General features: G+C 49.5%; 1 protein-coding gene and 1 non-coding gene across 2 annotated transcripts in view; both read right to left on the reverse strand.

The window, feature by feature from the left end:
- MEGF9 (multiple EGF like domains 9) overlaps positions 1–20,324 on the reverse strand; it is a 77,224-nt gene that overhangs the window by 25,662 nt on the left and 31,238 nt on the right. The window contains exon 2 of the mRNA XM_053282558.1: positions 3,211–3,412. Within this exon, the coding sequence (XP_053138533.1) occupies positions 3,211–3,412 (202 nt within the window). The remainder of the gene's footprint in view (positions 1–3,210; positions 3,413–20,324) is intronic.
- On the reverse strand, positions 5,573–5,734 carry LOC128339140 (U1 spliceosomal RNA). Its single transcript, XR_008312867.1, has one exon. It is a non-coding gene; the product is annotated as a U1 spliceosomal RNA (small nuclear RNA).

Genomic DNA, 20,324 nt, shown 5'->3' on the forward strand with positions numbered 1-20,324 from the left:
TCATGTCTGGGGGTGATGGGAGTTGTAGTCCAACAACATCGGGGGGCCCAAGGTTAAGAAACCCTGAGATAGACTACAGAACGGGAATCGTTTTTTCTTTTTTAATGCTCCTGAGAGCCCTGCTAGATGGCGATTTTACTTTGGAAAGGCAGATACACATTCACATATCGTCCAGATTTACGTCGAAGTCCCCGTGAGCTATCAGGGAGCACTCCAGACATAATTCGTGTCTTTCATTGCGAATTGGAGCCTAGCCAGATTTATGTCCATGGGCAGGGGGAGGATCCCACTTTTTGCATCGGGTTTTCAGGCAAATTCGAAATATCCGATATGCCCCGTACCTCGCAGTATTTCACCCCTCTTAATCCCACGGTAAAGCCTGCTGTCTGGGAAAGGCCCGGTGGGGGGGTGTGTGTGTTAATCCTTGCAACCTGAAAACCTGCACAGCAGCAGGGGGGAGGAGGCTAGGCAACAACCCATCCCCTGACATGCTAGCTTCTTTACATACAGAGTGTTGTGTTTACATAGTCAAAGCATTCAAAACTCAAAGTTTGGCGTACAGAAATCTGTTAGTTAATTAATTAGTTTAATTAAACAAACGTTGGGGCTTCTCCCTGGATATTATTTCAGATTACAATCCTTTCTTCCATTCTGAAATAAAATGTGCATGACTTGTAGAGCATCTGCTTTGCATGGGTAGGGGTGGGAAAATGGGAAGGACTCCTGCCTAAAATCTTGGAGGAGCTGCTGCCTGTCAGCTTAGGCAATCTGGAGCCAGATGGACCAAGGGTCTGACTCAGTATAAAGCAGCTTCCTCCGTTCCTAAATTTAATACTGTTGCTTGCCGAATCACACCTAAGGTATGATCTACTTTATACCTGGAGCACCCGAATATTGGGGTATTTCATGCTGAAGCTCCCAGGTTCCATCCCAATGCACTGCAGGGATTGAAGTGTCCGTCAGGCCAGACAATAGGAAGCTGCCGGATAATGAGTCAGACCCTTGGTCCATCTAGCTCAGTATTGTCTTCACAGACTGGCAGCGGCTTCTCCAAGGTTGCAGGCAGGAGTCTCTCTCAGCCCTATCTTGGAGATGCTGCCAGGGAGGGAACTTGGAACCTCAATGCTCTTCCCGGAGTGGCTCCATCCCTTAAGGGGGAATCTCTTCTAGTGCTCACACTTCTAGTCTCCCATTCATATGCAACCAGGGTGGACCCTGCTTAGCTAAGGGGACAAGTCATGCTTGCTACCCCAAGACCAGCTCTCAGCGGCAGAGCATATATTTCCAGTCTCCAGTTAGTTGTTCGGCAGCGGGGAAGCCATGGAGAACCACCACCGGTTACAGTAAACCACACAGAACTTCTTGGGCCGATGTAGGAGCCTGGTGGGGCTCTACCACCGAGCCCTCCCTCAAACCCTGAAGACTGCCTTTTAAAATATTAGCACCCTCTCGCCTCATTACTCCAGAATCCGATTTGTCTGCCAGTCCTTGTGACAACATTGATGTTTCGAGATCTGTTAACAGGAACGCTGACCTACTTTTCCAAAAGCAAGGCTGGGGTGGGGGGGGAGGGAAAAACCTAGAGGTCATTTCTGCCTGTGGACTCAACTTGCTGTGCAAGAGTTTGGAGCAGAAGGCCGATTCTTATTAGCACAATCTTATTTTCAGCACGCACACACGCGTGCGCGCACACACACACACACACACACACACCCCTTCGCAAGCACATGCTGTTATCTGGGATGCTTGTTTTTGCTGCGTTCAGCATCTTACAGACTCGTTGCCATTATCTGTCACTGAAGCAGGAGATTCTGCACACATTTAAGAAAAGTGTATTTAAACTTGGGTCCCCAGCTGGTCTTGGACTACAACTCCCATCATCCCCAGTGGCAATGGCTGTTGCCTGGCTACTACGGGAGACAAGGTTGCTGGACCCTATTGTGTGATTCAGCAGCGCTCTTATGTTCTTATGGAGAGCCAGGCATGGTGTGGTGGATTAGGACTGGGAAGACCCGGGTTCAAATCCCCGTTCAGCCATGACACTCACTGGGTGACTCGGAGCCAATCACTTGTTGTGGGGATAAGCCTAACCACCTACACTGCTCTGGGTTCCTCGAAGAACGAGCGAGAGATAAATATAATAGCCACATAATGGCGCAGTGGGGAAATAACTTGACTAGCAAGCCAGAAGTTGTCAGTTTGAGTCCCCGCTGGTCTGTTTCCCAGACTATGGCAAACACCTCTATCGGGCAGCAGCGATATAGGAAGATGCTGAAAGGCATCATCTCATACTGCGCGGGAGGAGGCCATGGTCAACCCCTCCTATATTCTACCAAAGACAACCACAAGACTCTGTGGGCGCCAGGAGTTGACACCGACTTGACGGCACAACTTTACCTTAGTGGTAAAGACTCCTGGCGCCCACAGAGCCCTGTTGTTTTTCTTTGGTAGAATACAGGAGGGGTTTCCCATTGCCTCCTCCTGCACAGTAGGAGATGATGCCTTTCAGCATCTTCCTATATTGCTGCTGCCTGATAGAGGTGTTTCCCATAGTCTGGGAAACATACCTGCGGAGATTTGAACCGGCAACTTCTGGCTTGCTAGTCAAGTCATTTCCCCTCTGCGCCATTAGGTGGCTTTTCTACCTTTACTACTGCTAAATAAATAATGCATCCATGAGATGGCCCCCTGTGCCCAAAGGGCTCACAGTCTAAAAAGAAACAGAAGGCAGATTCTAGCAACAGCCACTGGGGGGATAATGAAACTAAACTTGGTACATTCTATGTATAAAGTATATGTCCTCTGAAGATATACAGCTCTGCCATTGGCATTTTATATATATATCTATGCCAGATCTAAGAGGCTGCAGGGATGAGCAAGACCCTAACCGGTCTGAAACCCTGGAGCGTTTCAGACTAGTAACTTTCCCCTGCTAACTGAGCAAAGAGACACCTTTCAAAGTGGTGAGCTTCTTCTATTTAGCAGGGCGAGAGCAACTGGCCCTATCCAACCCTAACACACAGCATCCCTCCAGTGGCTGTTGCTGGTATCTGCCTTGTGTTTATTTTCAGACTGTGAGCCCTTTGCGGGCAGGGGACCATCTAATTTATTTTTCTGCATGAGCCACTTTGAGATCCTTGGTCAACCATCATGGATATCACATGCACAAAAGAGAGGAGTAGGCCGGCGCTTGGACGCCTCATTCCTTACTTGTCGCAGAACAAGGAGACGGAGCCTTCGGAATAGCAGCCACAGGCCCGGCAGCGCCCACTGCTCGGGTCTGGATAATAGCCTTCTTCACACCCGTCGCACAGCTGGCCAGTGTAACCCTGGCGGCATTCACACTGGCCCGTCGTCGTGTTACAGGCGTCCACGGCTGTGCTCCCAGCCGAACTGCAGTTACAGAAGAAGTCTGCAAGAGGAACAGAAGGCAGCTTGACGTTAACACCACCCAAACCAGGGCCACGTATTTATTCAAAACATCTGTATCCTACCCTACCAGGGTGGAGAAAGTGGAGAGAGAGATAAAATTCTTTTCTCCCTCTCGCATAACACTAGAACAAGCGGTGATTCCTTGAAACTGATTGCCAAGAAGTTTAGGACAGACACAAAGGAAATACTTTTCCACACAATGTATAATCAGCCAATGGAATTCTCTGCCACAAGATGCGGTGGCACAGCCCACAACCTGGATGGCTTTAAGGGGGGGCCTTAGACAAGTACATGGAGGACAGGTCTAGCAGTGTCTATAGCTCATTTCCAGCCTCAGAGGCAAGATGCCTCCAAATCCCAGTTGCAGGGGAGCAACAGCAGGAGAGAGGGCCTGCCTCCCCCTCTTGCCTGTGGGCTTCCCAGTGGCATCTGGTGGGCCACTGTGGGAAACAGGATGCTGGATGGGATGGGCCTTGGGCCTGATCCAGCAGCACTTGTCTTATGTTTTTAATAGTGCTTAGGGCAACTCACAAAGAAAGTGAAAACAATACAAAAATTAATTAAAATTCAGTTAAAAACAAGACCCAGTTGAAACCAGGCTTACAAATTAAAAACTCACTAGAAACAAAGAATAAGAACTCAAATGGCTCTCTAAAAAAGGATGGCATTTCCCCGCCCCATCGTGTCACCAAGGTGTGAAATGCCATCTGACCCTGCACCCACCTCCCACACAATCCCCTTCCCTCCTCTGACTTTGTTTTTAACTCATGCACAGTCACCAAATGGTAGCATGCAGAGCCCCCGAATGCGGGCAGGATGCTTGTCCTACCCTATTATATCAATCATCAGAACCAGCTGCCTACATTGCAAAATAGAATCTTGACCCTTGGTGCTTCGGCTGTCTCTGGCCTGCTGGCTTCAGTCCTTACAAGACACCCCACCCGCCATATACTCTGCTGAAAATGACCCCGATACGAATTTACTCTGCTGAAAACCACCCCGATACGAATACGACAAATATTTATATACCGCTTTTCAACTGAAGTTCCCAGCACGGTTTGCATAGATACCAATAAATGAACGAAATGGCTCCCTGTCCCCAAAGGGCTCACAGTCTATAAAAGAGAAACCGAAGATAAACACCAGCAACAGCCACTGGAGGGATGCTGTGCAGGGGATGGATAGGGCCAGTTGCTCTCCCCCTGCCAAATAAAAACAATCACCACTTTAAAAGGGGCCTCTTTTTGTTCAGTTAGCAGGGGATAAGCAGCTTGCAGAAGGGAGATTCCGTGCACAGTGCAAGCATCTCTACAAACGCAAGGAAGCCAACTAAAAACAGTTGGAAAGGTTAAGATAATTATTGTTATGTTCCACTTAGCGCTGATTGATCGATGCGGGAGGCAGTCTTCAAATTAACCGGTTTTATTCCAAATACAAAGCAACTCTTAGCTGTGAGCCAGCCGTACCCTTCTATCTCTGCTAGCAAGAGTTAGGTATGTTGCCAACGTTCCCATTTACCTGGCTGGGGATACAAATGCTTCCAGATCATGCGTCTCTCCTGCACTACGAACTGAGCACCATTTCCTCAAACAATTCTTCTCAGGCTTGGCTTATTAGCTGCGTGCCATCACCTCCTCCCCTCCCTGGTGCTTGTACTGCCACAGTGCCTTCGGAAATCCAGTTTCCCCAGTCCTCCGTATAGACGTTATGCACCTAGGACACGGCACATCCAAGGATGCAGCAGAAGGAGCCCTAAGGCACGTCGTTTCCAGACGACAGATTTGGGTTTCCTAGGAAAACTCCATTTCACAATATTCAAGCCACGTGAAATACTGGGAAAATGAGGTCTTGCAAAGAGGCCCCCATGAAGTCCTCTGGTAAACGTGAGAGCAACAGCAGGTTCAGGGGAACATAGGAAGCTGCCTTATACTGAGTCCGACCATTGGTCCATCTAGCTCAGGACTATCTACACAGACTGGCAGCAGGAATCTCTCTCAGCCCTATCCTGGAGATGCCAGGGAGGGAACTTGGAACTTTCTGCATGCAGAAGCTCTTCCCAGTGTCCCCATCCCCTAAGGGGAATATCTTGCAGTGCTCACATGTAGTCTCCCATTCAAACATAAACCCAAATGGAGCCTGCTTAGCAAAGGGGACCATTCATGCTTGTTACCACCAATTATGCAGTCGAGTTTCCCACATTTGGGGAAACGCAGGGGTCAGCACACCCGCAGTGCAACCGACGAGCCTCACCCTGGGGAAAACGTCCTTCATGATCAAGGGGTCTCCCCTGCCAGGCAACAGCAAAACTGAACCTTTAAAGTGCCAAAGTCCAGCTCAGCTTCAGACCCCGTTGTTCTCTTCAACGATCTACTAGGGTGCACAACCAGGCCTGGATTTCAAATTTAGGCACAGGAGCGGGGAGGGGGAGGAGGAACCCAAGCTTTCCCCCCATTCATTTCCTTTTAAAAAAATGCTTTGTTTCCTGAGTGCAATTCCAGATCATGATGCAGGGAGTTAATCCATCAGCAGCTAGGATGGGCTAAAACAGGTCCGTGCCATCACTTAAACCACCCTCCTTAATTTTCCCAACCGTTACGATGCATTTGGGCCATCTATAGGGAAAAGATTCAAGCTGCTGCAGTGAGTACTATAAATGAAGGCAGTCCTTTGTCTACAGGCCCAGAGTCAACCAATACTGCTGAGCTGTTCTCTTCCAGCATCCAGCCACCCCTACAGGGAAAACCAAGGCTATTTAGAGAGGTCACGGTTCTCTCTCTCTGCTGCCGAAACCCCAGCTGAGACAATTTAGTTAGACCACTGGAGGTCCTCAATCTTGACAGATGCTACACACCACGAACAGGACTCAATAAAGCACTTACGAACTGCCCACGGCTAAACATGAGTGCTCTGAATCAGAGCACCAACTGACAGAGCCATTTTCGCCAGTCGAGACGTGGCTTATCAGGAGAGGAATGGGTGCAGAGAGCAACAGCGAAACCGAATCTTTCAAGCGCCAAAACTCAGGTGCCTTAGAGCAGCCAACCTTCCAGGACTGCCCAGCAATCTTCTTCCATCTCCAGGGCGTTTCTCACACCAGACTTTTCGCATGCCTCTCCTCCGGAATAGAGGGTGTGCGTCCACATATCGGCCAGATTGACCCTGAAATCCCTGCAAGCTATCGGGGAGCACTTCACACATGGTTCGGGGTTTTTTTTTTGCACGTTAGCATGTAGCCAGATTTATATCCAGGGTTTTAAAAAAAGCCACCTTTTGAGTGGGTTTTGGGGGGCAACATCAAACTCGCAGTAAACTCACGGTAACACCTGTTGTGCGAACAACGCCCAAGTGATTCTTGAAAGCGAGCCAGGAGATTGTTGAGGATTGACACTTGGGGGAAATACTGGGGGGGGGGATCTCCAGGAATAGTTTTGGTCAGAGTTGGCAGCAAGTCAAGTAATACAAGTAATTTTTCACGATCATCCTGGATGCCAAACCTGTACCTAAATCTGCTTTAAAAAGCAAAAAGACACACCTGAACCACACAAGATAGTCATTAATAGACCTAGCAGTCCAGATTAAGCAGCATATGAAAAATCAGGAGAAGCGTAGGGAAACACCGAAATATCGGCAACACAAAAAAGCAGAGAGTCAAGCCCAATCTGAGCCCAAAACCACTTCCAACAGCGGCCAGGGGCGGGGGGGGGGGCGGTGTTCAGTGAATCAGAACGAAACTGGAATGTAAACACCTTTCGGTTGCTTGGAACTGGAATGAAAACTTTGCACTCAAAGTGAAACTGGTTCAAAACAGCAGTTCAGTAATCAAAACACCCGGCTTTCAACTGTAGGAGTCATGTTTTGTTTTCCCGCTGTAAATATTTTGTTTCCAAATACCATTTAGAAATACCATACCAAAACCAAGCAATTTAAAAAAATAGATATCCTCAAATTAAACCACTATCATTGTATTCATTGTATGGAGTCACACTGCAAGCAATAAAGTTTGATATTATTCCACTCCTTCTGCCTGGGCAAAAGAGGCATATTTTCAAGTGGCAGCTTGCTTGTATTATTCAGGGGGAGAGCAACTGTTCCTATCCATCCCTCCTAGAGGCTGTTGCTAGGGCCACTCCCAGCAATCTCCCTGGCATTTCTTTTTAGACTGTCACCTCATCTTCAGGCCCTCCTAAAGATCAAGTTGTGCCATGGAGTCGGCGTCGACTCCTGGCACCCACAGAGTCCTGTGGTTGTCTTTAGTAGAATACAGGAGGGGTTGACCATTGCCTCCTCCCATGCAGTATGAGATGATGCCTTTCATCACCTTCCTAGATCGCTGCTGCCCGATATAGGAAACAAACCAGCGGGGATTCGAACCAGCAACCTCATGCTCCCTAGGCAAGTTACTTCCCCACTGAAGCATTAGGTGGCTTTCCTAGTCCCTGACTTGGTGTGGGGATCACTTTTGCAAAGAGACAGCTTTAAAGCGATGGCTCTCAGATTTATCAGGGGGAGGAAAGCAATTGACCCCACTCAGCCCAGTACAGCATCTCCCCAGTGACCTTTGCTGGGGGTAGAGAGGGGTGTGTGTGTGTGTGTGTGTGTGTGTGTGTGTAAAACTAAACTAAACAGACAATAATTCTTTCCCCCCTTCATTTCTTATGCTATATAAACCACTTTGAGGACTTTTTTTAAATTGAAGAGCGGTGTATGAAAAAATAAAAATTGTCCTTATTTCACAGAGCTGCTCTGCAAACCAGAATCTGATATTATTCTGCATGAAAGGCATTTAAACATAAGAGTCACGTAAGCAACTTGGTGAACTTTCCTGGATACCAGCCAGAACTTTTGATTTCTTGTCCTTTGGTTTTTGAAAGCAATATTTTCCTTGTCCTGCAACAATGATTCCGCACCCCACCCCTGCCCACCTAAATACGTGGTTATTTAATTTTAGCATATTGGGTTTTTTTTTTCAATTTAGATGTGCACTGCTGAGATAATGTGTGGTTTAATTTGGGCAAACATTTAAAAAGAATCGACTAAACGTGATCCTATCACTCAGCAATAAAATTTCCAATTCAAATTCTTGGAGATATCATGAACCTGGCACAGAAGTCAACATGAAGAAATATAAAGAATTTTTAAAGGCTATTCTTGTTTCTTTTTTAAAAAGACGTGGCTGGTTGTGTTTGGCTATTAGTCTGCTTGTGTTGCTTCGGGGACATATTAAAACCGCAGTGGAAACGTGAACACAAAATTGAATCCGCCATCTCATAATCAGGGCTTGCATGCTCACAGCAAAATATTGGAAGCAACAGCATCTTTCTTCATTAGAAGAAAAGCGAGAAAAGGCTTTGCATACAGTTATTAACACCCCCACCAACATTTCGCACATGAAAATAAGGATCCATTGGGAAGACCCTTGTTCTCCCACTAGGTACTACTGCCAAATGGCCCCGCTGCTGAAGGCTCTACTCTAGGGGGTAGCCAATCGGAGGCTTGCCAACTGCTGGACTACAATTCCCATCATCCCATCTGCAATAGAGTATGGGGGATGATAGGAATCCTAGTCCAACAACAGCTGCAGGCTGGCCAGCCCCTGGCTCCGTTCCATTCGCTGCGTGCCGTATCCATCATCTGCAGAAGAACATAGGAAGCTGCCTTTTACTGAGTCAGGCCATTCCTCCATCTAGCTCAGGACGGCCTACACTGGCTGGCAGCAGCTCTCCAATGTTTTATTTGTTTGTTTATTTATTATTTTTTATTTATCACATTTTTATACCGCCCGAAACGCGAGTTCTCTGGATGGTTTACAAGACAATAAAAACCAAGAAAAAGATTAACACATTAAAATTTAAAATGTTGAAACTATTAAAACACAGTCAAAACAATGTCTAATATCACTTTTCCCCCCACAGGCAAGAGTCTTTCCCAGCCCTACCTAGAAATGTAGAGAGGAGATCTGGTCTTGTGGTAGCAAGCATGACCTGTCCCCATAGCTAAGCAGGGTCTGCCCTGGTTGCAAATGAATGGGAGACTTGATGTGTGAGCACTGGAAGATATTCCCCTCAGGGGATGGAGCCGCTCTGGGAAGAGCAGAAGGTTCCAAGTTCCCTCCCTGGCAGCATCTCCGAGACAGGGCTGAGAAAGACTCCTGCCTGCAACCTTGGAGAAGACGCTGCCAGTCTGTGAAGACAATACTGAGCTAGATAGACCAATGGTCTGACTCAGTATATGGCAGCTTCCTACCCACCAGGGATTAAACCTGGGACCATCTGCATGCATGGGAACATAGCAAGCTGCCTTATACCAAGCCTTGGTCCATCTAGCTCAGTACTGTCTCTGGACTGATCGGCAGCTCAGCATTGCCTACACGGACTACCTTCCTTCGAGGGTTCAGGCAGGAGTCTCTCCCACCAGTAACTGCCGGGGAACAAACCCAGGGCCAACTGCATGCTAAGCAGATGCTCTTCCACTAAAGCCCAAGGCGGCGCCTTATACCAGCAAACCACCACTGCCCTACAATGCACCACCCCCAATTCAAGATGTGCCCCTCCAGCATGTGAAACATCATACTGCACACAGTACATGGAGCCTCAGGGTTCACGCATGTGCAATTCGATCCATGCATACTAATAACAAGAATGCATCCATGTGTGCATGCACCCCTATCCAGAGACTCAATTTCAAGCATCCCTGCTGGGAAGAACCACTCTGGAGGGATGGCCATGGTAGCATGGTAAACTATTCTAACAAGGCATCCCAAAATGGCAAAAATAGCAGCACCACGGCAATTTACCAGGGAGAGGGACAGGAGGGAGACAGATTCTCCCCAGTAAATAAAGACCATTAGAATACGTGCATCAATACTTGCACACACTCATTTTAAAATTCTGGGAAGAGTCGGCTAGAACTTCACAGGCACGTGGGTGCTCCTTAATTCTTGTTAGGAAAACTAGAACAATGTATGTAAACTCAGGGCAAGAGCTATTGAACGCTGGCCCCATTTAGACTTCTGCTCTAAGCAGCAGTTGGACTCGAAGGCCTCAGTGTTCTCTCTAAATCTTTTTAAAAATCTTTGTGCAAAAAATGCGTGAGCACGTGAGGTTGTCATATTCTGGCTTTCCAAATCCAGGTGCCTAATTTGCATATTATGCAAATTGGCTTGGAAACGGCATATGCAAATTAGCAGCTGCAATTTCCAGTGGATTTGTATTTGCTCTGGATATCGACCCACAATAGTTGGGGAAGATATCTTGGACAGACCATTTTCCTTGGCATATTAACAGCAGCAATCGAACAAACAATTAACAATGCACAGCTTTATAATTAAGGCTGCAATTCTGTACACCCTTATCTGAGAGAAGATCTGATTGAAACCAATGGTGCTTACTTTTAAGTAGGCATGCATTGAATGTAAAGCCAAGAAAGTCCTTAAACACTATAATACACAGCCTGGTAGGCAGGTAGTGACATCAAAAGCAAGCTATCTTCTCAACTGCCCAATAGAGATCCCAGGCTGATAACAAACAAGGCAACATTCCTCAGGGGATTACTGTACTTGTGAAAGTGAAACCCTCCCAGCAAGCCTCCTGTGCTCTTCCTCTCTTAATCCAAGTCCAGCAGTTGAGCAGAATAGCGACTCCATAACTCCACTTCTACAAAATGAAAGCTGAAATCCGGGCGAATCTGGGTGGGCTAAATAATCTGGGTGAAACCCGGATGGAGCTGCATGGCAACTCTACACACACACCTTCCAGAGGCGGCACTAGAAGGCCTCCACTTCTAACCAGTGTTCTCTCTAAGGCGTGCACATGCACACAAGTTTTTTGATGTCCGCTGAGTTCATTTTAGATCCCGTTCAGGTTGAATCAGGAAGGCCCAACTCTGAATGCAGGTGTGCACACACTGCCTTGATACTGCCGCCCAGATCAAAACTCATTCTGCACAGCGATGAAAAACATTAGAGCTAACACTGCCTCCAGTTTAAAAGGCAACCCTTTAAATCCATGTTCTTCACTGTAAGGCGGGGGGGGGGCGGTTGCAGGAGGCGTTGGCAGCCCCCGACAACCGAAGCTTCAGCCAAAGCTGAGTTCTCTGCCCAGAGGATGACCATTTTCACCGTGCAGTGCTGCACTAGGCCCAGTGCCCAGGGGACGGGTCTCCTTTGAGGGGAATGGAGTGCTCTTCTGAAAGGTGTGAACTCAAGAACATTCTACCTAGAGTCTGTCTCCAGCTGTTGAACGAGGCAGGAAGAAAAGCCATCCTACCCAGCCGATGCTTAGTAGACAGTCCTGCTCCCCTTCTCCGACAACCTTGCTTTTCACGTATACGGCCAAAAATCAGGAGTGCACAGAGCTTCCAAAAGTGGGTAGGATGCTTGTTCTACCCAGTTAATGGCCGTGTGAATAAGCCTATTTCTTGGTTATGCAAAACCTCCAACCCCCTCTTAATTTTGCAAGTGGTTGTACCTTGTCCTATATTAATGTTATTATTTGCTGTGTGTTGAACAACAAAAGAATTTAAGTATATATTTGTCATTCCTCTGATAGGTATAGCCCTGAACAATGTTCCTTGTAAGGCGTGCACACGGGCGCACAATCACAATTTTTTTTAATGTCCGCTCAGTTCATTTTAGATCCCGCTCCGGTTGAATCAGGAAGGCCCCACTCTGAATGCATATGCACACACACTGCCTTGATACTGCTGCCCAGAACAAAACTCATTCTGCCCTCAGATGAATTAAAATTAGAGGGACCACTGCGCCTGAACTCTACCCAGCCACTGCCAACATTGTCTCCTCCCACTCAGGCAACTCAGCACCTTGTGAAAGTGTGTTTCCCCACACCCTACTCACCATTAACACATTACAAGGCATCAGCTCCTCTCACAACCCATGTACAAGCTGCTCTGTAAATGTTGATCAAAGGAAAGCCTCCCAGCTCTCAACAAAGCATCTTGTAAAACTGAAAAGGTAAGAAAGCCCACACATAGAAACACTTCCCTAAATCTGCAAAACCAGCAAGAGCGCTGTTTTAATCCTTTATTTCTACAGCACGCTCCTATGCACGACTGCTCAGTAATGGGGTTCCAAGAAGGGCAGGACGATGCAAGACACACACACCCCTTTCACCTCACAACCATTTGGGGAGGGTAAATGGCCCAAGAGAGCTTCAAAACTAAGCAGGGATTTGAACCCAGGTCGCTCCACGTTTAGCCTAACACCTTACACCACACGGACTTGGATTGTGCCCCCAAGGCATTTTAAGGAGATCAACCCATTGCACACAAGAGCTGAAGGCCTCCAACAAAGGACGTTTACTTTGGTTCAAATCCCCACCGATCCAAACAGGTTCAAGAAGTGGCCTGGGGTTGGAATACGGTGTCTAATCTGGGCCTCACATTTTAAGGATGGTGATAAACTGAAACGGGTTACATAGGAACATAGGAAGCTGCCATATACTGATTCAGACCATTGGTCTATCTAGCTCAGTACTGTCTTCACAGAGTGGCAGTGGCTTCTTCAAGGTTGCAGGCAGGAATCTCTCTCAGCCCTATCTTGGAGATGCTGCCAGGGAGGGAACTGGGGACCTAGATGCTCTTCCCAGAGCGGCTCCATCCCCTCAGGGGAAGATCTTACATTGCTTACACATGTAGTCTCCCATTCATATGCAACCAGGGTGGACCCTGCTTAGCTAAGGGGACAAGTTGTGCTTGCTACCACAAGACCAGCTAGAGCGAAGGGTCTGGAAACCTAGGAGGAACTCTTAAAGGATAAACTGAGCCAACATTTCTTCACCCCTGGCCAGCTCTGCACATCAGTCATCATTTCTGCACAGAGCCCGAGTCATGGCACAGTGGTAGAGCATCTGCTTTGCATGTAGGAGAGGAGAGCTGGTCTTGTGGTAGCAAGCATGACTTGTCCCCATAGCTAAGCAAGGTCTGCCCTGGTTGCATATGAATGGGAGACTTGAAGTGTGAGCACTGTAAGATATTCCCCTCAGGGGATGAAGCCGCTCTGGGAAGAGCAGAAGTTGCCAAGTTCCCTCCCTGGCTTCTCCAAGATAGGGCTGAGAGAGATTCCTACCTGCAACCTTGGAGAAGTCACTGCCAGTCTGTGAAGACAATACTGAGCTAGATAGACCAATGGTCTGACTCAGTATATGGCAGTTTCCTATGTTCCTATGTAGGAAATCCCAGGTTCACTCCCTGGCAGCATCTCCAGGTAAGGGCTGAGAAACGGCTCCTGCCTGAAACCTTGGTTTAAGAGCTGCTGCCAGTCAGTGTGGACAATATTAAGCTAAGGTCTGGCTCAGTATAAGGCGGCTTCTATGAGATCTGTACCTTGTTAAACAAGCGCCCACCAGAAAACTTAATCATCTGAAAAATTCTGCTCAAACTGTGAGTTTAGCATACAGCATACACATGGGAAACTTGTTATGAAAGCAAGAGCATTTCTGCACAAAACATTTCAAGCAGCTTCCTAGCTTTAATCCAAGTGCAGAATGAGAGGCAACTCTTCTTAGAGCAATGCTGAAGTTCACTCAGCGGCAATGCAAACATCACTTTCTGCCATACGGGTTTCTAACAAGGCCCCTGGTGTGGCATCACTGGGTGCTACCCTCTCCCCCCACAGAAATCTAGGAAGCTGCCTCCTACCCAGTCACGCCGTCGCTCCATCTGTCGCAGTATCGCCTGCACTGACTGGCAGCGGCTCTCCAAGGTTAGGGGCAAGAATCTTTCCCAGCCCCACCTGGAGATGCTGCCAGGCAGTGAACCTGGGACCTTCTGCGTGCCAAGCAGAGGCTCTTCCACCGAACGACAGCCCCATGCCCGAAGGGGAAGATCTTACAACAGGCAGTGCTCACATGTAGTCAACCCATCCAAATGCAAACCAAGGCAGACCCTGCTTAGGAGAGCCCATGCTCCAAGACCAGCTCTGGTCTAAAGCACAAGGGAAAAATAATAATAAGTCAAAGGGAGGTTCAAGATTCTGACCAGCAGCCAGCCCAGCCAGGACACTGGAGACCAGCAAGCTGCCCAAAGATGCCATATTCCAGCACTAAACCTGGAACAAAGTACACCCAAGACTAAAGTGTAATTCCTCGTGGAAAATTCAGGGACTTCTGGCACCGGCTATCACCAGCCGTAGGTCCCGACCAGCGTTCCCTGCCACAGGGAGTCTCAGATGCTGTCGACTCCAACTCCCACCATCCCCAGCCCAAGGCCTTTGCAGCATGGGGCGATGGGAGCTGCAGTCAAACACACCCGCGAGTCCCTGTTGCAGGGAGCACTGGCCCTCCTGACCGAAGGTTGCACCCCCAGGCGGCGTAGCAGCCGAGCCATCCCCGTCCCTCGCAGGCAGGAGGCAACGCAGCCGTGCCAGGCCCACCCCCTGCCCTTGCAAGGCTTCTGTGGGCGGGCGGGGCCGCTCTGCCAGCTGACGCAGGGCCAGGTGTTCACCTTCCAGGCAAGGACAAACGCCTCAAGCGCCCGAGGCCGCACAAAGAAGCCCTCCCCGCTTCTCGCCACACAAAAAGGGATTATCTGAGCCACCCACAACGGACCTGCGCGCACGCGTCAGAGGCACCCCTCCTGTTACTCCGCCGATAAGGGATCAGGCCAGGAGCCAAAGGGCATCCAGCGGAGCCCGCGGAACAGAGCCGTGTGTACCGACGTGGGCCGAGAACTGAATCTGCATCTCGACACAGCAAGGTTCCCCTCGTGCGATTCTGCGGGAATCGACATGGCCAGCCTGGCACGGAGACACTCCAGGCTGTACCATTGCAAAATGCACGCTCAGAATCCCTGTTTGCCGGGGTGGGGGGGGGACGTAGCTCTGTGGCAGAGCATGGGGCTTGAATGCCCAGCCACCTCCTGCTAAAATGATCCAAGGCAGCAGGGAGGTGAGAGACCTTGAAGGGTCATCGTCTGATAGCCAGAGCCAATCATACTGGCCTAGACAGAAGCATCTGACTCAATATAAAGCCAGTTCCTAGGTTTATAAAAGAAAACAGGGGGGGACAATCTGAAGAAGAGCCCCTGGTGGATCAGGCCCAAGGACGCCCATCTAGTCCAGCATCCTGTTCCCCACAGTGGCCCACCAGACGCCTCTGGGAAGCCCACAGGCAAGAGGTGAAGGCACACCTTCTCTCCTGCTGTTGCTACCCTGCAACTGGGATTTGGAGGCATCTTGCCTCCGAGGCTGGAGGTGGCCTATAACCAAGCTAGTAGCCATTGACAGCCCTCTCCTCCGTGAATTTGTCTAAGCCCTCTTTAAGCCACCCAGGGTGGTGACCATCACCACACCCCGCAGGAAGAAGTGCTTCCTTTTGTGCATCCTCAATTGCCGGCCAGAATCTGGGGACTGACATTTGGGAAAGCACTTTAAAAGACGCTTCTAGCTTGTACAGCAAGCAGAACTCGGCTGAATTGCAACCGCTTCCTCAAAGCACTTTTATATGGGATCGCTGTCTCTCTCTGTCTCTCTCTCACACACACACACCCCATCTCAGAAATAGCTGGGATGAGCTTAAAGCATCGTGCACATCTGGCCCACGGGGTGAGCCACTCAGGCTACAGCTTGGACCGCTTCTCTAATCCAAGGGTTGCCCAGACTTAGGCCCCCAGACAAATGAGACATCAGGGGAAGAGTCCTGTGTGGGGCTGGACGTCCTGCTTGCCAGAGGGCTGGGGGCATTCGCCCATGGATGTCTGGTTCGCACACAGCTCTAGGGACAAGCTGAAAAGCGAGGAGGCAGCAGGTGGTCCCGGGTGGCATACACAACCGAATAAACCATGCTTTACTCAGTTGTCTGAACCCAGCCCGAGTCTTTCAGCCTAGATTTTTAAGAAATCAAGTCCCATTTTTAGCTGCTTCTTTTTTCCAGCACTCTTGGGAGTTGCCTTTTCCTGCACGGAGAAATGGCAGGGAACGTTCTTTCTGATCTGCAGCTGTTCCGTTCCTTGTCTGAACAGGCTTCAGTTCTAAACCTCAACAGGCCTTTTGCTTTATTGCTCAACAAGAAGAAGATTTTCCAAAATAAAAAAATCCACCTGAGGCGGGGGACAGAGGCAAAACGAGGCATGTGTCAAGCAAAGCAGTTCGAGGAGGCCCAAGACCCTTTGGTTCCAAGTACGTGAAGACCTAGACTTGATTCTGCTCATCTTTTGAAAGCTCAGAGCAACATGCAGAAATATTGTGTATATATACACACAACAATCATAGCAACCCTGTGTTGTATTGCTCCCAGGACAGTGGAGTCTCTGCTGCTGTTGGATGGGCTGGGGTGGCAGCATGGAATGCTCATTAACATTCCACTTGCTCAGTGAGCAGAGCTGTTGGAATGCTCACAGCTCAGCATCTCTGAGGGAAGGGACAGAGTTGACAGTTTGGCTGGGATTAAAATCTCACACGGGCCCTAAATTCCTGATTTTGAAGAGGGAAGGCACGGTGAAAGAGGATCCAGGAGGGAGGGAAGCAAATGGGGAGGGAGCTCAGAGGCACAGCAGCTAGAAGGCAAGAGGCAAAGGTGACGAAGAAACAAAAGGAGAGTGTAACTGAAGGAGGAAAAACGAGAAAGAGGAGATAGAGTGCTGGGTGCTGTTTCACTTCTCCTCTCCGAGGTCTAGGTAAAAAACTCTACACTACTGGTCTACTCTTTCTGGGATCTCTACCTCATCCCCCTGCCCCATGCAGGGGTGGAGATATGTGCAACTCCTCACTTGCGGGGGAAAAGAGAAAAACTTTGGAAGGATATATGTTGAGCACTGAAGATATGCATTGTTATTAGGTTTGGTTGAGGGCCATGTTCCCTGTAACAAATAGTCAATAACGTCTGGGAATCCAATTCCCATCATCCCCAGCCAAAGGCCATTGTAACTGCAGATGATGGGAGTCGTAGTCAACAACATCCAGGAATTCCTGGTGCAGGGGACACTGATGGGGGGCGCGCAGTAAAATAGGAGGGGGCAACTCCTCAAATGCTTAGAAGGGGATCTGCACATAGGAACATAGGAAGCTGCCATATACTGAGCCAGACCATTCGTCCATCGAGCTCAGTATTGTCTTCACAGACTGGCAGCGGCTTCTCCAAGGTTGCAGGCAGGAGTCTCTCTCAGCCCTGTCTTGGAGATGCTGCCAGGGGGAACCTTCTGCTCTTCCCAGAGCGGCTCCATCCCCTAAGGGGGAGATCTTCCAGTGCTCACACTTCTACTCTCCCCTTCATATGCAACCAGGGTGGACCCTGCTTAGCTAATGGGACAAGTCAGGCTTGCTACCACAAGACCGGCTCTCCTCTCCAGCTTTGCCCAAATGGCCCTTTGGAAAAAATCTGCAAGCAAGGCCATTATTTCCCTGACGTATGGAAGGAATCCACCACACAGCAGAGCAAAGGTGCTTCTTCAAAGTCGATCTGAAGCAACAGCCCTTTAACACGCACTTCATTTCGGCTCTGACCTGCAGTTCTAACCCGACAGCATTGCCAGCCTAATGATTAATCCGGTGCCATTTGCCCATTTCTAACAGGTTTACCATACTCAAATCCAAAAAAACTATAAGCAAACACCGTCAAGCGGCAGAAAAACCTGTCTGGCTAGAGAAATACCGGCCAGCCCTTCCCAGGCATGAGATGCCCAACCAGATCTTCCAATTCCCCACCCATTAGAGAGAGAGCTTATGCCGGCCAGCCCACCAGCTCAGAAAAGGCACATGGAGAGAGACCGGGCATCTGCTGTGCAATTATGGGCTCAGGGCTGTGCTTTCCACGTCAGCCGTTGGCCCGGCGACAGAAAGCAGCCCCAGTTTCTCTGCTGCATTGCACTCGCCGGCTTTCTGCTGCGTCACGGCTTCGGCGGAGGCCTCTGCCCAAATATGCCAGGACTGCTTTGCGCAATCAAGCGGAGGACTTGGCAGTGGGGAGAGGAGAGCTGCAGAGAGACAGCACGCCTCCCGTTGGCTTCCTGCTCTGCCCAGGCTCATCGGAAATGCAGGGAGGAAAAGGGCCCCGGATGCGTCTCCAGCAGCTTCCGGGCGCCCTTCAAGGTGCTTTCCCCCCCACACTCGAACGCCCGAGGAGGTGGCCAGGATCCTGGACGTGTCGATTCTACATGTCGCTGCCTTATGCGGAGTCAGTCCAGGACTCCAGGACTGGTCTGGTTTGCACAATCTGAATGAGGGCAGGAGAAGCCTCCGGTCCCCGTTCGGGGAGCCGGACACACTTCTGTTTTCTACTCGTGTGCAAGTGAAAAACAAGGTCGGAGGTGCCATCACTGAGCATGTGCCAAGGAGCAGCAGAGCCAGAGGGCTCCCTTGTGGCAGCAGGCATTTGTTAAGCAAGGTCCACCCTGGTTTGCATTTGAATGGAGGACTACATGTGTGAGCACTGTACGTTGTCCCAATTCACACCCACAGCACCAGGGCCCTGCGTACAGAGAAAGAAACGGCTGGCCACTTTCCAACAGCCCCGAGGATCCCAGACCGAGGCAATAAATCTCACTCGTAGTCTGCCCACCCCCAGGAACTAGTATTCAGAGATAAGCTGCCCCTGAAGCTGGAGGCTCAATTTAGCTTGTCGAGCTCTAACAGCCATCCGTGGGCCTATCCACCATAAATGTGTCTATTCCCCTTTTAAAGCCACTGCCAATCTTGGGGCAATGAATTCCATAACTTAATTCTGCACTGTTTGAATAAGTGCTTTGATTCATTGGTTTCAGAGATTCATTGCCCCATCCATCCATTTAGCTCTCCAGACCAAGGAAATTCAGCCAGCGGAAGGAATAAATTATGCTTCAATTAAGAGAGCCAGAGAAAGGCTTGCTGAAACCAATAGCATCTAGGCAGCCTCAGAAGAGTGGTCGGAAGAGGGCCAGCTGGATCTCTTGAGGCGGGGAGTTCCACAGGGCAAAGGCCACCGCAGGAAGGAGGGGAAAAAACCCTCTCTTCCTGGTAACATGTGAACTGAGAAAACATTTCATTGCTCATTGCATCATGGCAGCCTTTCCAACATTTCACAGCTGGTATGAGGGACATATTTGCAACATTCCTGGCCTCGGACCAAAGTTCACTGACCAAGCCCTCCCCACGCCACTCCTGTGCATGGCTGAAGCCTCTAATCCGCCTCTCCGACGCTGCATGTGTTTCCTCTGCCCTAACCTGTCCTCCAGAGATGGAAAATACCAAGAGGCTGCTTGTTCTTTAAGTTCAAGATTGGCTGGCGGGGGGGTGGGTGGGGACCCATAACTGTCCGACAACAACAGGTCATTGTCCATACCACTGGACCGAAGAGGCAGGGCTGGGAGAGACGCCTGCCTGAAACCTCAAAGCGCCGCTGCCAGTCAGTGTAGACAAGACTGAGCAACATGGCCAAGCAGAATGCCTCTCGGCCGGTCTCTGCACCCAGCAGAGACCAGATGCAAATCAAGTGCTTATTGAGGAGCAAAAGGACCCTCCTCGCCCTTTCCTGGGCTAGCCCCGATCCCAAGCCATGTCTGAGCTAGTCTCCCCTTCCTCGCAAGCAGGACGGAGGCCCCAAGACATTAAAGGCCAATACGTTGCTCCAGAATATTTTGCCGCCGCTTTCCTTAGACGAGGTCCATTCTCGATTGCTCTCTCGGGAACGGAGGAAGCTGCCATATACTGAGTCAGACCCTTGGTCCATCTAGCTCAGCACTGACTGGCAGCAGCCCTCCAAGTTTGCGGGCAGGAGTGTCTCTTGGCCCTACCAAGAGATGCTGCCAGGGAGGGAACTTGGAACCTTCTGCATGCAAGCAGATGCTCTACCACTGAGATACAGCTCCATCCCCTAAGGGGGATTTTTCTTTACGGTCCACATGTAGCCCCCCTACAAATGCAAACCATAGCAGACCCTGCTCAGCAAAGGGGACAATTCAGGATCACT

This window comes from Hemicordylus capensis, chromosome 17 (genome assembly GCF_027244095.1).
Source record: "Hemicordylus capensis ecotype Gifberg chromosome 17, rHemCap1.1.pri, whole genome shotgun sequence".
Classification (NCBI taxonomy): domain Eukaryota; kingdom Metazoa; phylum Chordata; class Lepidosauria; order Squamata; family Cordylidae; genus Hemicordylus; species Hemicordylus capensis.